This window comes from Eretmochelys imbricata, chromosome 1, assembly GCF_965152235.1.
Source record: "Eretmochelys imbricata isolate rEreImb1 chromosome 1, rEreImb1.hap1, whole genome shotgun sequence".
Lineage (NCBI taxonomy): Eukaryota > Metazoa > Chordata > Testudines > Cheloniidae > Eretmochelys > Eretmochelys imbricata.
Genome location: NC_135572.1, coordinates 192,848,687 through 192,870,152, shown reverse-complemented (window position 1 = coordinate 192,870,152; position 21,466 = coordinate 192,848,687). Strand labels below are relative to the sequence as shown.

At 37.8% G+C, this 21,466-nt stretch overlaps 1 protein-coding gene across 2 annotated transcripts in view; it reads left to right on the top strand.

Annotated features, from left to right (window-relative positions):
* The window catches only part of PHLDB2 (pleckstrin homology like domain family B member 2), a 79,467-nt gene that overhangs the window by 35,583 nt on the left and 22,418 nt on the right, over positions 1-21,466 (top strand). The window contains exons 5-11 of one of the 2 annotated variants that reach the window (XM_077820844.1): positions 4,232-4,360; positions 6,493-6,648; positions 9,736-9,846; positions 10,730-10,819; positions 12,941-13,084; positions 15,660-15,800; positions 17,096-17,195. In XM_077820844.1, the coding sequence (XP_077676970.1) occupies positions 4,232-4,360; positions 6,493-6,648; positions 9,736-9,846; positions 10,730-10,819; positions 12,941-13,084; positions 15,660-15,800; positions 17,096-17,195 (871 nt within the window). The remainder of the gene's footprint in view (positions 1-4,231; positions 4,361-6,492; positions 6,649-9,735; positions 9,847-10,729; positions 10,820-12,940; positions 13,085-15,659; positions 15,801-17,095; positions 17,196-21,466) is intronic. The other variant, XM_077820854.1, reaches the window with a different exon arrangement.

Here is a 21,466-nt window from a genome sequence, read left to right as displayed (position 1 = left end):
ATCAAACCCTTCCCCCACTAATATCATCAAAACAGAAGGCTGTACTACGTCAAAATCCAGGCTGTGATCCTAAATGACCAATTCCTAACAAACCCACAATGCTGGGTTAATTTTGGGTTGCCAATTATATTGTACTGTTCCTATTTAGCTTTTATTTAAGGATCCTATATTCAAACACACTTTTTTGTTTGTGCTATTAATACTTTGCTGGTTCACTTGAACAAAGTCATCATGCACAGAATGTGTTGTGCTGTGGCCATCCAAAACAAAGCTGGTGGTTGAAGTTCTGGCTTACTAACCTTATTGCAATGTCCTCTTAAATCTTGAATTTATAGAGAAAATGTAATAGCTTGCATACAGATGTTGGTGTTTCTGTTGGTCAGTTTTCTAAGAAAGGTTGTGTTGAATGACCTGCAAGACCAGTAAATAAGCGTCCAAATCACAAATACTTTAGATTTAATTATCAAGGTTGCTTCACATTTCAAAGTAATAAATATACCTGCTATGTATCCCATAACTGGTCACTGGGCAAAATTATCTGTTTCAAGGGTGCTCCTAAATGCCCAAAATTTCCCCCCCAAGATACTTACATGTATCTGCAGTTAGATTCAATGGGAGATGAGCACCTGTATCCGAAGGTGGAATATGGTCCAAAGTGGAAAATATGGCAGAGCAACACGTCTTATTCCTGGGTTTTCCTTTTCTCCTGCGGAAGTAGGTGTTGATTAAAGGGCAACTCATCTGAATCTAATTTTGTTATGGAATGAAGACTTAAGTTTGGAAAGCAGTTGGAATTGTGGGGAAGGTGTTTAACAGACAGAAGTTGACTTTGTGGCTCTCCCTGTTGTTGAAGCTAGCTTTAACTCACATTTATAACTTTGCTCTGTAATAAATTTTTTGGAGTAGAGCACAGAGAGGGTGGGAGGAGTACCACAGTGTATAAAATAACAGTAGAACATTTATTAGCTAGGTCAATGCCAATTTAAATTGTATCTTTCTCCTACAAGTTTTCCAAACCTTCTCTTAAAATCTCAGCAATCCTTTAGAGTCAGGATGTTTATGTGGCAGCACAGGGAGCCAGAACATATGGGTTCTAGTGACAGCTGTGTCACTGACTGTAATGTTGGACGGCTCACTTAAACAGTCTGTATCACATCCAGTATGTTGGACCGTAGTACCTACTTCACAGGGCCATTAGGTTTAATCCATGGTTATAAAGCTTTTTCAGATCCTAGGAGGAAGATACTATTGAAGTGCAGATAACTTATTATTCATTTCACTTCTTCATCAGATTATCAGTGTGTGAACTAAACCAATGCAAAGTCAGTAGTGCTGGTGGAATTTACCAAAGGGCTGCAAAACATATAATGCCTATAAATGCTTAAGGTGACATTTCCTGCTATGATTGCACAAGTGAACCAGTCTGCTGGGATGTTAGAACTTCCTGAGTTATAAATAGAAGAGATGGGTATCATTTTCTTTCAGTCTTCAAGGAATACCTTACTGGTTTATTGATGGAAGTAATAATATTTCTGGTATGGTCCTCAGTGAGTTATATACTTGCTGATGTTAGCTATTTACACTTAGATTGACTTGCCTATTATTGAATGAGCTAGTGTGATTGTTAGGTTGCCTGGATCTCCAGGAAGCTATTACTGGAGTAATGAAACTATGCTCAAGGTTGCAGTAATTCTTGTTGCTGTAGATTGCTATGTGGGTGGGATCAGGAAGAGAAGAGCAATCTGATTGTGTCTAGGACTAATGTGAAACTGACAGCTATGGTTGTGAAGACCTGGATATTGATTTGTGAAATGTTTAGATTTCCTTTTGTGTTGGGGGGAAGGGTTGACTCAGGATGTGAGCCACTGCAAGGCCCAACAGGTCTCAAACCCAGGCCTCCATAGCTACCAGGTAGCAGACACCACCATGCTGCCATCCAGCAGCAGCTATAACCAGCTCATGCTCCACAAGCCACTACTCACTGTGGATACAGACCATGGGAAGTTCTGCCTCAAGGGGTCTGACAGGCAGCAGCTTCATGGCTCCTGATTGGCTCCCCACCCTATGTAAACCCAAGAGGCATTCCGGGAAGTGTCTGGGCAACAGCAGTGATCTCCTGTTGCTGTCATGACCTTTCCTGCTCCCAGTTCTTGAACTCCTGGCTTCAACCTCAGCTTGATTTGGACCTCGCTTCTTGACCCGGACTCTGAAACCTGATTTGGACTCTGATCCTTGATATCAACTCCAGCCTAGAACTTGACTACAAACTCCTCTGCTACTCTCAAACTCAGGTTTGACTCTCCTCTGACCTCGGTCCCGACTGTCCTTGTCAAAATCCTGACAGATACTCTCTCTGCCTCATTCTGGGCTAGTAGTGACAAAGCAGTAATTTGATGACTGTTTGGTGGCCTGTGTGGAATGAGTTTGATCTCAGAACAGTTGACAATAAATAGATGAGGGATTGAGCTTTAGGAGTCGTGTCTCCCGGGTTCTACTCTCAACTATATGTTGCTGTGTCATTGTGTGACCTCAGTCAAGTTGGGACTGCTCTGTACTTGTCAGTGAGCTCTGCTTATGTTGTTTGAGAATAGGGATGAGAGTGTGGAGTCCAGGTGACTGAATATGATGGTTCAATCTCTCGGTTTTTATTGAGTTTGTGAAAATTGTCCATTTTTCTGGGCAATTCGGTGGCCTGATAGTATGGCCTGAGAAATGACCAAAATGAGCATTTCAATTCACATAAGACCTGATTGTAAACATTAAAAACAAATCAACAACCTGTCTTGGGAAAGTGATATTTCCCGTTTTAGAGGAGAGGAGAATATAAGGAGATTAATCAAACAAAATAATTTTGCTTCCTCATCTCGATGGTACTGTGAAGGTTTGAGGACTGTTTCAGTAATAATGAACAGAATATGAAAGAGCATTCAGCGCTCATGAAACAGAAGATCTTGTATGGCGAGAGACGTGTCTATTCAAGGTGTTCAAATCATGTACAGTGACCCCAAAACCTGAGTGTGAGGAGCTGCTGAAAAGAGGCACTCGTTTTCAGAAGACAGAGAAAAAGAAGATGGAGAAGAGAACAAATAACTGGATACTGTAGCAGTCCAGAATTCGACTGTCTTTGGAAGGCTCAAAGAAAGAGGCTGGAACATTTAGGGCACCTAAAATATCAAGAAGACATGGAGGTCTGCTGGGAAATGAGAAGCCCATGTGTAGCTCAAAGAGGAAGAGAAGAAGCAGGGATTGAACAATATTTGAGTGAGTCTGTGAGCAGCAGCTGACTAAAAATAGTGTTAAGAAACCTGGCTGTCTTCATAGATGAAGATGGTTCTTGATGGGTATCCTCTGTTAGAGACTAATTTACCCTATCAAGGTTTCTGGAACGTACATGTTCTGGCAGCCACTTTCTATGGCATGTCAGGCATACTGTTCCTTCCAGACACATTACAAGAATGTTTAGGGGAATGTACCAACTATGTTTGCCAGTGCTGAAGTTAGTTAACTTAAATACTGTTATGTACACTGGAGAGATGAAAAGAAGATATATCTAGGGATGCTGCTGGAGTTTTCAGGGAGGAGTATGTAAAGCAGCCTTATATGCATCCTAGAGAACAGGGTACAGTTTCCTACGGGATTAATTGAACAGATTCAATATGTTTTAGCTACTGAAACAGAATTTCCTGTCCCAAATGTATTTCTTCACCGTAATCTGCATCACTTAATCTTTTTACTGCTTGCTAACCTGTGCTCAGGAAGTAGACAGGTAGTTAACTCACCTTGAGAGTTCCAGTTTCCCTGTACAACCAGAGTATATATAATATTTCACCCTGCTCTTTGCAAAAACCATTTTTCACTTCACTCTATCATTATCAGACTAACATGCCTGCTGCTTCCTTAACCATTTTTTACTAGATAAGAAAGATTTAGATTAGATTTGAAAGATAGGACAGGGCTAGCCAATGCCTTTTGAGCATGGGAGTGGGAGGAATGTAACTCCTATGCACAAAGAACAAGGACTAGGAAGAGAATTAATTACTTCACTGTCATGATTAACTTTTGTTTGATGTCAACTTTACACCCTATCATTGCAATTTCTACTAACAGTGAATATCTGTCTTTGAACTACATGCTGAGGCTTTTTAGAGTTTTAGAGTTCATTATCATAATTGCTAACAACTGCTTGGGTTTTAAGGTAATTCTGTTCTTTATTTTCTGGTTCAAACTTCAGGAAAAAATAAAGCTTGATGCTGAAAGGGAAAAACTAGAGAGGCTTCAGGAGCTTTACTCCGAGCAGAAGACCCAGCTTGATAATTGCCCTGAATCCATGAGGGAACAGTTACAGCAGCAGCTGAAGAGGGTCAGTAGCAAGTTTCAAGATTGCACAAACTTTTTTTTTTTTTTTTACGGCTAAGTTAATTGTAATATATTCTATCTCACATATGCAAAGAAGCATCTGCAAACTTTTAGCAGATTAGTTGTGAGGGTTAAGTATTTGTTTCAGTGCATTCTTAATTAATATGTTGCATGGTGATAATTGAATAGAATGCAAATCAGTGGATTAATTTTTTTTTTGTACTATTTTAAAAGCTGTAGCCCAGTCACACATAATTAACAGCCTGCGCCTGTTGGCTGATGTGAAAGCTGATAAGAATTGTGATGTTTAGATGGACATTAGAGCATCACCTTGTAACTGAACAAGCAAAGACAAATACGTGGTTTCAGTAATTAGGATAAACTATATTAGCACTTAACTCTCATTGCTATTTGACACAATTATCTGTTGCTTTTTTGCCATACTGTCAACTGGTCTCTGTGTGCTGTTGTGCGTACTTATTTTCTTCAATACATAATTTAGTTTATAATCTGAATCATGCATTGAAAATGTCATTCCTGAGGTTATGTGTCTGCACAATTGATTTACATATCTGAGTTACTCTTTCATTCTTTGCAGCGGCACTGTTGCATTTTATTCAACACTTACACAGTCTAACTTGACTTTATTGCCTGTAACATAACAAAGTTAAAGTACAGTCTAAGTTAAAGTATAGTTAGGTACTGAAAATACTGTAAAAATGGCATTGTGGGGTTCTTTTCTCTCAGATCTCTGAGGCTAGCATTTGGAAATTGTTTTTCTTCATCTTCTATTCAATGGGCACATGTGGTTGTTGAAAGGGTTAGTGAGACAAAATGAACCAATGTGCTGTTAGTGTACTACTGCCACTATGTTCTGTCCTTCTGTCATCTTTGATGGGCTAGGAGACTCAGCCCCCTCCTGGTGGATGCTGACTCGGCCTCAGTTGTTCACTCTTAGCTGGACTACAGCAATGTGATATAGCTGGGCTTTAAGTTTTCAGCACTTAGGAAACTCTAACTTGAACAAAATGCTGCAGCATGATTCCTCAACAGCATTGGCTACTGCAAGCACATCAAACCTGTCTTCTGCTCTCAACACTGTCTTTCCATAGACTATCAAATCAGATTCAAGGTTTCAGTTCTTACCTTCAGGGAGTTCCGTGGCATGAGCTCAGCATATCTAAAACATCAGCTGAGGCTCTGGGATGAAGACTGTGGCCAACAACTGTGCTCCTCTGGGACAATGGGACTTTCTGCCGTTAGGATAAAGCTTATCTGTGCAGGAAGCAGTTTTCTCTGGGGCTGGTCCAAGACTGTGGAATGAACTCCCTAAAAACTAAGAACCATCATAAACCTGACCACCTTCCACTCCAAGTGCAAGGTGCACTTCTTTGACCTTGCCTTCTCTAAGATAAACAAATAGATAGCAATGTGTGTATGTATATATATTATATGTAAAAAATCCAAAACAAAACATTCCACTGCATACACTTTTTCCCGTGGGGAGAGGATGAAAGAATAAACATGACAGATGTCAGTCATTTTGTTTAATCCACTACTGGAAAGCACTCAGACACTTTGGTGATGAGCATGTTATAAGAACCTGTTCTGAATAGAAAGTTCTTTCAAATGTGTGTATGCACAGGTGATTCCATCTTTTCATGTTTAATTCCTGTGAAATAGAATTCTGTGTGATAGTGGGATGTTGGCAGTAATTGACGAAGTAACCCCAAAGTAAAGATCAGCCATGTTTACTTCTGTTTATGATGATGGTAATGCTAACTAAAGAAATCAACTTTGTATTTGTTCAGACAGATTTGTGGAATGAAATTGAATAATCATTTTAGACGGATTCATAGAACCAAGTTAGAAGGGACTGCAAGGGTCATCTAGTCTAACACTCTGCCAAGATGCAGAATTTGTTATGTCTAAAAAATCATCCAAAACAGATGGCTATCCAGCCTCCATTGGAAAACCTCCAGTGAAGGAGCTTCCTAGGCAGTCTATTCTATTGTCCTACTGTTCTTACAGTTAGGAAGCTTTTCCTGAGATTTAATGCTGTTAAGTAACCGTTCTCTGATCACTGTAAATGCAAAATTTTTGCATGTGTGTTTGTTTGTTTGTCTGTCTTTAAAGGATGCTGATCTGTTGGATGTAGAAAGCAAACACTTTGAAGATCTGGAGTTTCAGCAACTTGAACATGAGAGCAGGTTAGATGAGGAGAAAGAGAACCTGACACAGCAGCTCCTGCGTGAAGTAGCTGAATATCAGCGCAGCATTGTCAGTAGAAAGGTAAAAGGATTAAAACTCAACTCTTTGCTTGATGTGTGTTTTGTTTTGTTTTTTTTTAAATTCAGAGCACTGTTGTTTCACCATTACCTGTTTCTTTGCTGGTGCACATAAAAGGGATTTAGGTGAATCCAGAGGTAGACTGTCCATAGGAAACATTACAAAACCTTTCTCTCAAAAAGCATCATAGCAAGAATGACACTCATAATGATGACAACCCCATCTTCCCAATCACACTGCCCTCCAAAAATTAAATTAAACTAAAGAACAAAGTCCTATAATACAAACTCATCTCCATCCCCAAAATAAAATAAAACAAAAATACAAATAACCACAACCACAAAAAATATCCCAAGCAAGGCTATATCCTTAAAAGGTAGGAGAGCCAGATATTCATTATATCCTCTAGGATAGTGGTGGGCAACCTGCGGCCATGCTTCCCACAACTCCCATTGGCCAGGAACAGCAAACCGTGGTCACTGGGAGCTGCGGGGGCCGTGCCTGCAGACGGTCAATGTCCGCAAAATGTCTCAAGGCCTGCAATCAGCTTGCTCTGGGCTGCATGCAGGCCGCAGGTTGCCCACCACTGCACTAGGGAATTCACTCTTGCTACGTTATATAGGAAGCTCTCTGATAATATGATGATGGGAAGCAGCACCTTTACCATGATCACCTTTGTTAACTTTACTCTTTACCTTTAAAGATAAATTTACTAAGAGGTGAGAAGTTGCATTTCTACCTGTAGCAGGACCACCTACCCAGTCTGGCTTTGGGTTAGCTCCTACCTCATTTTCCCCTCTTGGATTCCCCAATAACTTCGACACAGACTTTCAGGTGTCAATGAACACTCCTCCTTGGGGTCTGGGTTTGTTAACAAAGTTCACAGGAAAACACAAGAACTCCCATAGAGCCTTCATAGCTGGCTCATGACCCTTTGTGCAATGGTCTTAGTCCTATCCCTGCCAAGACTTCCCTGTAGCAGACTTGCCCTCCATGCTCAAGTCTTCTTATCTGGCTCCCAATGTTGTCAGGCTTGCAGCCCCTCTGCCTAGGAGCTAGGGAGAGTCTTTATGTATAAAGCAACTCCTGTAGCCCTCCTATTCCTCTGCATCTCTCCCTGCTCTCTATCTAGTAGTGACTCCCAGGGCTTCCTACAGGGAGTCTCCCTTCTCTTCCCTTTGACTCTCTAAAGGCTTCTCTTTTATCTGCACCCCAAAGGCCTGACTTTAGTCACATGATCTGCCTATCATATGGCATTATTCATTTTGTACTTCTGTGGAGACAGGTCGGGCTGGATCCACCACCCCTTAAAGGGCCAGTCACCCTCTGACACATTCCCTGATACCAGCCTTATGCTGGGGTGCAATCACAATATATCAAGACCCAGATCATCTACTGTGTATTGTCTCGATGTTTTTATGCAGGCCTCCCCAGCTCTGTCTGTATAAGGTAGAAAAATTATTCATACCCTCTTTCCCCATGTCAGCTTTATGCTTACCAATTGAAGAGCCACTAATGGTTACTGCTGTTTGTTATTACTCTGTGCACTACAGTGCCTACTCAGAAAGAGTTGAATGCCCTATGCATGTAAAAGCCAAAGAAGTTACCAACCTAGGGACACAAACAGGTGAAATAGACTTGAGTGAGGTTGCAGTCTTAATGCTGAAATATTTGATTGCACCAGGTGGGTCTTCAGATGTTTATGGTTTTATGGAGCTATTTGGCAAACATACAAAACTGGATGGGCTAAGAGACAGAAGCAGCCAGAATCATTGAAAAAGCAGTAGGGAGTGTAGGAGATGAAACCAGAGTTGGATAAGTTAACAATGTGGCAAGGCACAGGTAATGAAACAAGTATTTATTTAAATGAGGGCAGTAGTGTTCAGGATCTTATGTTTTAATTTTCCCCTTCATTGTGGAACAACCTGGAGTATAGTGAGATAAAAAATTTCAAACCATCATTGCTTTTGTTTGTCTGTTGCAACCTCAATAAATGAACCTGATTGCTGCTTCAATCTTGCCCATCTCTTATCTGTATTTTAACAAATGGAAAATAATGCAGTAAAATGTCAGCATCATGGCAGAATATAACTTGTTCTACTTCAACACAATAAAGTAGACTGAGAATGTCTGTCTCTCCCCGTTTCCCCCCCCCCCCCCCCAGCTGATCTTGCCTTGTTCTCCTATTTATGGCACTTACAAGGAGCCACTTTCCATAGTGTCTGGTTCCTATTGAATCCTCCCCCCATTTAATAGAGCGATTGGCTGTCATTTAGAAATTTCTTTGTTAGTTCTGTATTACTTTGTATATGATACTTGCCATTTAGTGCATTTCATCTTCAAAGCATTTAAACATTTTAAAGTAATTAAACCTCAGGCAAGTATTATTATTATCCTAACTTCACAGAGGGGCCAGTGGAGGCAGAGATATTAAGAGTCGAAGACTTCAGAAGAAGTGAGGTTAGATCAGGAATTAGAATTCAGGATTTCCTGGTTCCTAGTCCTCTGCTCATGTGATAAAACACCTCATAGCATAGCACTGTAAGGTGGAGAAGAGAAAAAAAACAATTATTTATTTTCACAGATAGGGGACGTTCCATATGCATACACACACACACACAGCAGTTAGAGCATAAATACTTTTGCTGGAAGGTAGCAACATAACACTACTTTATTTCTTAGAATTCAGAATAATGACACACAAGAACCCAAAAACCAGGCACTACTCAACCCATCTTACTCTGGGCTGGCTCTCTGCAGATTGATTGATCGCATTCTTCCCTACAGAGACTCCAAGCAGGACCAGGAAACGCGTTACAAATTGAAGTGATAGCTTGTCATCTTTAACAGTTTTCCATGTACTACATTAAGGATTCATACATTTTTAATAGTTAAAAATTCTTTTCCAGTAGTTAGTCTTAACTTTAAGAAATAGTTATTAATTATCACAGTTCTGTTTTGCCAAGTTTATGGATGAAATATATACGTTATATTTGCTAGCATGTGCACTTTCTGAACAAGATCCATGCTGCATATATTGTCCTTTCAAACTTAAATATGTAAAATGTGGTTATTATATTTGTATATTAGGAGAAGATTTCTGCTCTCAAAAAGCAAGCCAATCATATCGTTCAGCAGTCGCAGAGGGAACAAGATCATTTTGTAAAAGAGAAGAATAACTTAATAATGATGCTGCAAAGAGTAAGCGTTTTCTATTCTTTGTAAGATGTTTTTTAAAAAATCAACAATATAAAAAAATCCAACTGTTACATGGAAGTTGGAAAAACAAAATTATCTCAACAGGCTTCTGTTTTCCAATAGCATTAAAAAAAAAACACCCTTATTATTACCAGCCGGTTTCCTAACTAAAAACTGTAGTGGTGTTTCGTCTTATAAGAGGTTTTATAAAGATTACCTCACAATGAACAAGGTCTCTGCATTAAAAATATAGTAAACAAAAGCTGTTCCTCTGTCTTAGGATTTTTTATATATATATAATATATAAAAAATGCCAACATTTCACCCATCAAAGGCTATCTGGGAATGTGCACAACCTCTGCACCTCCCAAACCATCAGCATATAATGGCCAGTAATTGGCCACAAAATCAGACTACTTGCCATGACCAGCTTCTGGCTAATAAAATTCTAGAATGAAAAAATGTATCTTTCTCCTAGGGGGCTACATTTTGGTTTAGACCACAAAGAGGGATTGGATTCTGTTCTCTGAGAACACCTTGATCTCACCTGTATGCTGGAGACAGACCTTAAGAGTCAGGCTTCTTTACTGTGTCAACTTGGAAACCCCAAAACTCAGACATCCCAAATCACTGGTCGCTTTTTACAATCTTTGGCAATTGCGATTGGACACATAGGGTGTGATCCAAAGCTCACTTAAGCCAAAAGGAATCTGTTGGGAACTGTTGGAGAGTTTCAGTTCTGCTATAAATAAATAAAATTGAAACTGCTGTTGCAATTCTGGCCACACCAGAGGGTTTCCTTATACCCTTTAAATAAATAACTGGTATTCATTTTAGGTGGATAAATATTCATTTCTGAAATAAATGCAATATCTATTCCTCACAGGAAAAAGAGAATCTTTGTAATCTGGAAAAGAAATACTCTGGACTTTCTGGAGGAAAAGGATTTCCTGTCTGTCCCAGCAGTCTAAAAGAGGTAAGCTTTTCCTGTACCTCTGGTAAGCTTAATGTTTATTAACATTGTATGCAATAGTGATTTAGAGTTTTGCAAATCTTGTAAAATATGCAATCCATGGTTCATGTGGTTTTCAATATTCTGTTCTTGCTATGATTAGGAAACTTAGCTGAGTTACTTCTGGAAATCCAAATTAAGCCAAAAAATTGCTTCACAGGTGTTTTTCCCATTCATTAAACTTTTGCCCTGGATATATTACCATTTTGCATTTGTTAGAGAATCTGTTTTTCTCTAAATAAATGCTTGAACCTAACTGACACCAGAAAAGAGAGATCTAGAAACAGCTAAGGGCAAGTGCGACTAAGTTCTAGTGTTCTTGCTCTTATATCGTATATTTTACATTTTTTTTACCACTGACTTCTCCTTTTTTGGGATAGAAAAAATCCATTGTAAATGTGTATTTCAGCCTTTCATCATTTAAACACTGAGTTGAAGACTTTGAGCTGTTGTAGCTCTATTTATTTAATCATCGTTGGCAGTCAAAAGGGAAGAGGCTCAAAAGTTTTGGATGAGGTATTGAGTAAGTTAGGGGTAATGTGAAGGAAAACCTAGACCTTGCTGCACTTGTGAAGCTCCAAAGCTCTGAGGTTACCGTTGTGAGTCCTCACAACCCACAGCCTTTAAACTGGGGAAGAAGTCTGAAGGGACCTGAGCTACAGTCCCTATTTTTTGTAGTGATTCAGCCAGTGCATATCTTAGCAACACTGAATCAATGTGTTTATCATCTTAACTCATCATAATGAAGTTTCTGTGTCTGTGGATTGAAGTTTGTTGTAAACAGAAAATACTAGCATTTTGAATAAATTGTCAGATCTCTAAGGCAGCTTCCTTAACTTAGAATCACACTTGAGTTTCCTGAATAACATCTGGCTTGAGATTAAGTGAATAAAATCCTCCATCTTCTAGTGCGTCTTTGCAATGCTTCTCTCTGCAGCCAAAATATTCTTTTGCTCATACCTAAAGATCCCTTTTAAAAGCAGAACTACGGTAGCAATAAGTTGTAGCTGTTCTGATCATCTGAATTCCAAAATAGGATATCTTTTCATGTATTAATAAATCAGTGCAGTTTTATAACCATATTCCATTCTTTCCACCTGTTCCTTTTAAAAGTGGTTCACTGTTTCATTTTTTAAAAAATATATTTCTGTCTACTTTTTATGACACTAATTCAGCAGTGACTTCCCCCCTTTAAAATGACCTTTTCCCACAGATCAAGAGCTGTGGCATTTGACTGATTTTATAATCAGCGCATTGAAGCTGTGTTTTATTTTTGAAGTGAATTTATTTGACAGCACTAGACACTGAATTTCTCTTGACATCAGAACATGTACATCAACTATCCTGCCATTGTGCCTCGCCTCCATACTTTTTCAGTCAGCCCTGCACCCTCCTTATCTAAGATTGCTTACAGAGATTCAAATTGCAATGGCTACTTTTAAGATGTGGGCTCTTGTCCATTAGGAACCAGACTGATACCCATTTTACATAAGCCTCCAAACAGCCATCAGAGGGAAGCAACTTTAAGGCACTACTAATTTAAGGGACTATTATTAGAGTAATTTACAGAATAACACCACCACATCATAATACCAATCCCATGAGCCATCCAGGCCCCACAAATTTAGTTGAAAGATGTATCAGGAAATAAATAGGGATGGGTTTTAAAAAAAAAGTGAACAGAGGAAAATCCTAAGCATTAAGCATCCATGAATAAGACTTTTGTTTTGGAGGAAATGCTAGTGTTATGTTTAGCTCTAGCTAAGTGGTTCAAATTTAAACATACCAAAACAAGAAGCACTGATGGCTTTACTTTGATAAAGTGTCTTGCTCACTTACAGTTGATTTGCCTTTTGGTAAGACAAATGTGTTTAGAATGACTAAAAACATTCTTCAAAATTGAAGTATTCAATATTTTAAAAATATAATTGTTATTACTGCTTTAATGAAATATTTGATAAGACCACAGATATTTGGCTGTATCACTCTAAACTAACCTTCATTGTACTGGATACATTAACACTCTTGCATGTCTTTTGGCTTTTACTCCTTTTTCGTGTTTAATTTCTGAATTCCTCCTTTTAGGGTTATATCAGTGTAAGTGAAATTAGTGAGCTGTATGGCAATTCCACGAATAGATCCCCTTCCACTCAGCCCCCCACAGATGCTGACGCTGTTGCCACTGAGCCTTCCACGGCTGTGCTGGCGAGCCAGCCACAAAATAAAGAGGTTTGTTTGAGAGACATTTCCCTTTGTTTACATCATTCTTTCACAGCTATTTTTTTTTTAAATTTCTAGTGTAATAAGTTTAACCCTAAAACGAACTGTAGACTTAGCGATGAAGGGTCAGATGTTCATCTGACAGAAAGGCCAAAGGAATTCTCCAATTATAAAATGTTTGGTTTTGGATTTGGGATTTTAGAGGTTAAGAAGAAGGCCCCTATCAGAAATAAGTGACATCATTGCCTTTCAAATAGGAAGGGGTAGCATATCCTTTGGAAAAGTAGACTCAAGTCATATAATAATGATAATTTGTATGATGGAGTTGAAGCGTTATTTCCTATCTTATTGTAGCTCATTTTTGTGGGGTGAATCTATGCAGAAGTAATATCTATCTTTAATATTTTGGGTACAGATCGATACCTTCACTTTTCTTTGTTGTTCCAATCTGTTCTTTCTGGCCTTTTTTGTGCTGTGTTTGTCACTTTTTGCCTTGATATCAACCTTTACATTGTTTAAAAAATAGAGAAGCAACTCTGTGTAAAAATGGAGTAACTTTATGACTAAAAAATTTCTATCTTTGTGCTGCTATAGTTTACCAATAAACTTGGTATTTAGCATTTTTACATTGCTTCAAATATTTAAATATTTATCTTACCAGTTCCAGTATAATGTGTACTTTTCATTCAGAACTCTCTCAATGAAATATTGTTATAAACTGCAGCTTGTGTGTGCCATGTGTATTGAGTAATTCCTAGTACAAAACTCTGTGTGTAATTTCTCTCTTTCCTATAAAGCTAAGATCATCTCTCTGTTCTGGATTTGTGTTTCCTCACTCTCTTTCTCCTCGCTCTATTGCTCAACTTCCATCAGTCCATTGGCCTGAGGTCATGGTTACACATGTAGATCCTTTTCCTTTATCTGATACACCACCTCCTCTTCCAGCTAAGAAACATCGCAGGCAACAACAGGTAACAAATTAAAAGCTGATCATCTTGGATTTTTTTATGGTGGCAATGAAGTCATTTACACATGAATTTTTCATGTGATGTGATTATCTAAGAATCCATAATTGATTCAGACTCGCAGAGTTCTGTACTTAAAGGGTTTGCTGAAATGTTTATGAATTATTACTGAGTGGTGTCGAATAAATAGTCTCTTCTTGTGGTGGTCTGTAAATGTGTTTAGTGATAGAGACATGCACAATGAGATGAGAAAAGATCTCATAATAGCCCCTGGTACGGTACATATTGTATGTCTGTTTGCTGTTAAAACAAACGAATAACACAGTGGAAAATGCTGACACTTGAGAGCTATCTTAATTGTTGGAAGCTCTTACAACAGTAAAGTGCCAGTGGTTAGATCTAACGTCATATTTAAATGGAGGGTTTTCTATTACTGTCCAACAATGGACTCCAAAAATACATTGCCTTTAAACTACCAGTTCATTAGCATTTGGAGGGGTTTATTTTTCTGTTGCCTAATAGGATGCCACTTGTAAACTTAGGCTTTGTCTACACAGCTTTTAACAACACGTCCACGTCGTTAAAAGTCGGACAGTCTAAATGCTGTTTGTTGGCACTTTTGTCAACAAAATACTTCCACCCCCTATGAGCAAGGTTCGTATTGTTAACAGGAGTGCACTCCTCCAGTAACGAGCCATTTACACTGCCATTTGCCAAGACAAAACTTTTGTCTTTCGGGAGGGGGCTTTTTTAAGCATTTGTGAACGACAAAAGTTTTGTCGTTCAGTTGGCTGTGTAGACAGAGCCTTAGACTCCTTGTGTTTTTAAAACAATAATAGGGTGCAGGGCCAGCAATGTGTTCCTGTTCTTACAATGTTTTCTTAATCAACAGGCAGTACTGATGTCAAATTACAGGCCCATTTTTATGTACAGTATGATTCAGTTTCAAATTGGTGATAATTTAACATTAAGCTTTACTTTCTGTTTACAAATATTTTTCATTCTATGTGTGTGATAGCTTTTTTGAGAGCTTTGTTTAAGATGAATCTCTTAACAACTCACCTGTATGGAAACACATTTTTAGTTTTAAAAGGATGAAGAATTAAAACTGTTATTTCTAAAATCATCTCCCTGTCATTATTTTGGTCCACAATCTCCATAAAAAGAAATGGAACTTGTAACGTATTTCTGTGTCCCATTGAATCTTGGAAATCACACCATTTTTATTTGGCCATTTATATGTCTTAACTGGCAGAACTCATTAATAAGTGTTTAAATGAGAACCTTAAGGACTGCACAAGCTTCAGAGAGTCTTTAATGCTATTCTAAATTGAGAATAGTTGATCGTTTTTATCTTTGGGGACAATTGGTTACTGTTTTACCATGCACCATATAAATTTCTATGACTAGTGATATGTTTTTAGTACTGCAGCAGCCTATAAAATAAAATAAAATAAATTCTGGACAAGATGTGAAACAGAATATTTAGCTTTAAAACAAGACAGGTTCTTTACAGTGAAATTTCAAGACTGTAGATTTCATTATATTCTGTGTGAAACATAACTTACCAAACAGTTCAGTTCATTTTGTCAAAACAGTGTTGCAAATTATATTTTAAGCACTTTAGAAATCTGGAAGAAAGAAAGAAACAGCACAAGGAGGGCACATATTTGAGTGATACTCTACCCCGCAAGAAAACCACTCCCTCTGTATCGCCACACTTCAGTAGCGCTACTCTCGGACGAAGTGTTACTCCTAAAGTAAGCAATATGCCTGTATATAGCTTTTCCATTTCTGTTGTCCCCTATGAAAAGTTAAGGAGTTAAGGTTGAGTAACGTAAGGATGTTTCAGAGTAGCAGCCGTGTTAGTCTGTATTTGCAAAAAGAAAAGGAGTACTTGTGGCACCTTAGAGACTACCAAATGTATTTGAGCATAAGCTTTCATGAGCGACAGCTCACTTCATCGGATGTTGTAATTATCCCAAAACTAAGGCTATGTCTACACTCTAAAACACTCTGCAACTGTTCCGCTGTAGAGCTTTAGTGTAGACACTTGGGCCTGGTCTACACTGGGGAAGGGGTGGGTGTCTGATCTAAGTTATGCAACTTCAGCTACGTAAATAACGTAGCTGAAGTCGACGTACTTAGATCTATTTACTGAGGTGTCTTTGCTGCGGTAGGTCGACTGCTGACACTCCCCGTTGACGCCGCCTATGCTTCTCGCGCCAGTGGAGTACCGGAGTCGACGGGAGAGTGCTCAGCGGTCAATTTATCGCATCTTCGCTAGATGCGATAAATTGACCCCCGCTGGATCGATCACTCTGGAGGTAAGTGTAGACATGTCCTTATTACAGCAACAGAAGGGATCCTCCCATCTGCGTAGGTAATCCATGTCCCCCAAGAGGTGTTAACTGGGTTGACTGAAGAATTTTTCCATCATCATAGCGCTGTCTACACCGGTTGTTAAGTCAGCTTAACTATGTCTCCCAGGACAGTGGTTTTTTTGCACCATGAGAGACATAACCATGCCGATGTAACTTTTCAGTGTAGATAAACCCTAGATGTTACAAACCAATAAATTCAGAGTTAAACGTAAAGGAAATCCAAACATGTTAAGATATGGAAAGGCACCAAAACAACCTTAATTTAAACCTGTAGTGATGTCATGCAATAAGCACGCATGCATAAACAGTTAATTTGTGATTACTGTATAATAGTGATTCCAATTTCAAATGAAAGTGAACTGATTTTTAAAGAAAATTTAGAATTCTGATTTTTCCTCATGGTCTTACTAGAAGGTGGAGATGAAACTGAAAATTGTATCTAGATTGTGGCACCATGAATCATTGTAGAGCGACGAGAGCCTTCATGTGATTTTAGGAGGAGAAGATACTTGAAAATATTTCAGAAATTGAGAATGTGTACAGCTAAAGTAGTTTATAGCTGATACTTTGTCATGAAATCCATCTGAGGTGTTTGTTTTGTTCGGAATTGCTGATGTACAAAGTTATAAGGTGTGCATTTTGTAAATATCTGTTCACAAAATTTTATGCAGGGTCATTTGCCACTAGGACAGAGCAACAGCTGTGGCAGTGTACTTCCTCACTGTCTGGCAACCATAACCAAAGAGTCTGAATCAAGAAGAATGCATAAAGGTAAAGTTATTTTAAAACACTTACCAGTACTTTCTATTCATGGGTATCTAATGTTCATTCTTCTGGAAAGTAAATCCCAAATCAGTGTACTTGTAAATGCTGTAGATTATATTAGGACTTTGAAGTAATAATTCTCCTTTCAATATGAAAATAAAAAGCTGCATATGCAATTTTTAGACTTCAGCAAAATAAGATGAATGGTATTAAGCTATATTGCAGGAGCATAGGCAATGGCTCCTTGGCATTTCCCATTTCAATTTGAAAGTACATAATTTTCACATATGCTGTAGTAAACAAGAAAGGTGCATTGAAGAATATGTGTTGGGTAAACTGGGTAACTCCAACTACTGTATCTTGAGTGATTTTTTTTTTTTTTTTTTTTTTTTTTTGGAGACAACTTATTAAAGATACGACGTGTGTGTGTGTGTGAGAACATTCTCTAATGCCTTGATCTTGTAAATCACTCTTCATGTGCAGATACTTTTGCCAGGGTGGAGTAATTAGGGTTTATGATTGTCCCTTAAAGATGAAGATTTATAACAGATTACAGTTCATTTTAATCTATCATAGATGTGTGTGCCTAAAAATATTGATGGTTGTAGCTGTGCTGGTGCAACTCTGGAATAAGGACATGACCATTCTGCATCCAGTGTACAGTACTGCTCTGAAACATGTCCCTGCAAGCCTTGGGGTTCTGTTTATTTTCTCTCAGCTTGAGCTCATTCGTGCTCAATTTTTTTAAGTAAAAATATGTTTGATTCTGTTAACTCTGCAAATTCAACCATTTCTGGGATCTGAGAATCAATATCAGTTCTTTCTGGCATATGCATCATTACCAAAAATAAATATTCTACTGTAGAAATTTACTTAATAATTGTCTTAATTGTGCATTAGCCAAAATAGAACCCGTAGTACTTTTCCACAGTACTTTTTCCATGATCGTTTCCCATATCTATGTTGACTATTCAGGGCTAATGTGTTAAAAGCATGATTATAGCCTAAGAAAATGCTTGTAGTCGACCAAATCAACAGAGGTGACTGAATACATATGGAGCAGATTTGCTGAGTAAAATTGCACCATTTTTGTATAGTCGCCTTACAGAATTGAACCACACTTTTGGGTTTGCCTCTTAGGGCTTCAGTAATCTGGAGGGCCTTGCACAAACTTTCTGTAATTTTTTTTTTGTCGTTACTTCCACGCTGAAGTATTTCAGAAGCAGCCACAAAAACAGATTAATTATTGTCAGCCTGGAAAGCTTCTCTGTTGTGTATTTTGCAATACAATATTTTGTACCCATACGATTTTGCTATTTTTTGTGACATAATTTGTTTGCTTTGGCTTACAAAACGTAAGAGACAAATGTTAAGCAATTCTTTTAAGTTAGAAGATCACAATTCTTAAAAATAGGAATGATTTTTGCAAAGTTATTTCAAGACTGCATTTAGAGTAGGTGATGTGAAACAACTGTGAATTGTTAAATACTTTTTTACAAATTGAAGATGCTGGCTATTATGGAAAGGATAGACCCACTAATTTTGAAATTCCTTGCCCATCTTTTATGTTGCAAACTCTGCCAATCAAATTTCTTTTGTCAGCATGCAACCAAACTATGATATGTGCCATATGAACAATTGCCTAATACATAGATCAGGAAAATGCTGAGAGAATGGGGAAGAGAATCACTGAAATTAGTAAGTATAGTAGTGGTGTACACTAAAAATATATAGTCTAATTCAAGCAGATGGAGAATACAAAAAAGAGGTATATTGATACTGTGCAAGGTGCTTTTTTCGATGCCATCTGGAATAATATGTGCTTTTGTGATTGCCATATCACAGGAAGATAATTATTGCCTTAAAAGGGGTGGCAGAGAGGATAGCTGGTGTGAAGACCCTAAATTATTAGAAGAGGTTTACGGGATTGGGTTTATTCTCATTGGGAAAGAGGAAATTTCTTGATGGCCTAATTTGATGTGTTGAGATATAATAAGGAACTAAAGCTGTTGATAGATGCTTTGCTTGCACTCACACAGGTTTTAAAAAGTGGGAGATTTAATTAAAACAGAGGGGATCTAGGAATAAATGCAAAAAACATGCAGAACGGTCTCTGCTTCACTCTCCTTCCTTAGGGATATTTTTAATGTTTATTACCTTTTTGCTCAGATTCATTTTTGTGGAAGGAGTTTGAAGGATATAATCACTTTTTTCTGTTCCTAGATTGTCTTAAGGTTTGGGGAAAATTCTTTAATCTCACAAATAGGCATCTAAATTGTTTGCAGAAACTTTTCTTTAGACAATTTGTTAAATACTCCTATATCTTGAACAAATCAGTGAAGAAATACAAAAATGCATCATCAAACAAGCATTCGGTGTGTGGAAACCTGAAGGGCAAGTGCTAAAACCTTTGAATACAGGCACAAATGGGGCTCCAATAGAATTTAGTGGGGAGGCCTATACCGTGAATACAGAGGCATAATTTAGTCCATTCAGTAGAACTTACATTCTCTTTAATAGTATCCATGGAGAATGTGTGTTGCCTTAGAATAGTGAAAATTGGGTAAAAATTTTCACTCATGTCCTACGATTTAAACATAATTTTTAATTTAGTTTATTTGTTATTAGGGACAGGTCAAATTCTGTTCTTAAATGTGGCTCCGGTTGATTCCATAGAAGATGGATTAGTGTAACTAAGGACCAAGTTCCGCATAACTTCACAAACACATAGTTGAGAATGAAGACAAATCAGGAGTGAGCAGAAGTTAAATTTATTCTGCTTTCTTTCCTAACTTCTGACAACTATATGATTTCCTTTCCTTACTACCATCCCTTTATTTCTTTGCCAGCTCTCTTCCTAAATAAAATCATTATTTTTATAAACATAATTCATCAGAAAGATAAGCTTGCCCTTTTGGCTACCAAAAAAAGTAACAGCTGTTGAATATCTCGGAAAGTTATATGCGACTCTTGTAGGGGGATTGATATGTTGATCTTGTACATCTTTCCCATTTCTCTTAATAACACTGAACCCCAGAAAAGATTAATGGAGAGAAGGGAAGATTCTTGTACAGCCCACACAGCGGGCAGGTTTATATAGTGGTATATAAGGTTGTGATATATAGACATTTGTGAAAACCAAAATATAGCTATTGTCTAATTTTAGATCTGGCAAGTGATGTCACCCCTCCTGGTTTACATGATCCTGCAATGTGCTAGAGGACTTCACAATTCTTTGTTCAGTATATTGTGTGGCTTTGCAGAAATAAGTAGTTTGTTTTCTCCCCTCCCCCCAATAAATAAAAGATAGATATAAATATTGTCTGTTTGTTCAGCTTAAGTGGACAGATCAAGAGAAAACATGTATAAAATTCTTTAGACATGTTAAAACAATAAAACTATGTATTGATCTTTAATATCCCCTGCCCTTCCCCCAGAAAGCTCATTTTGTTAGTACAGCATATGTAAAAAGTACAGGCTTGACACTCCAGTGGTTTTCTGCGCTGAAGGTGATGTATTGTGGGTGACCTGATAGTTCCAATTTATTGCTTCCATAAGCATGCACAATCCCTTTCAATTTATTGGCATTATATATGCTTATGCCAGTGGTGAATTATAGTCTTGTATGATGAATGCCTTTTTATCCTTGCTGCTTGGAGCATATACCATAAATATAGTACTGTGTCACATAAACTGCAATATTAAATAGAGTTGAAGTGCTGCTCAGGTGTTAATGGTGTTTCCAGTGGCTTACAAGCTGTCTTGGGGCTGAAATTCTTAGGCCAGAGATATCTGTGTGTGCATATGTATAATTCTGTAGAAAGTTATTCAGCTGTCTCTGGAGGAATTGATAGCTAAGCTAATTCAGAAATGTTTTTCTAAAGAAGTATTAAATTAAATAGTCCTAAAATTATTTCTCTCTAATTTCTACGTCACTTACCCAAAAAATGTAAATTTGAAAATCCAAAGAAAATAAAATATAAATTTAAAGATGAATATTTTAATTTCACCAAAGTCAGGAAATGGAGCATTTTCAAATTCACTTTAATTTGACCATGTTGTGCATATTCATTAAGCTATTTGGCTTCATGCAGGAATAGAAAACACAACAGATAGGCAAGGGGACTGACTTAAATTTAATGTGGGAACTGCAACTTTGCATATCTTGATTCTGGGGCAGTTGATGCCTCATCTGCAAATAAATTTAAGACCAGAGGACGATGGTTTTCATTTGGAAGTATTTTCAGATCTATTCATACTAAATAGACTTACTTGCA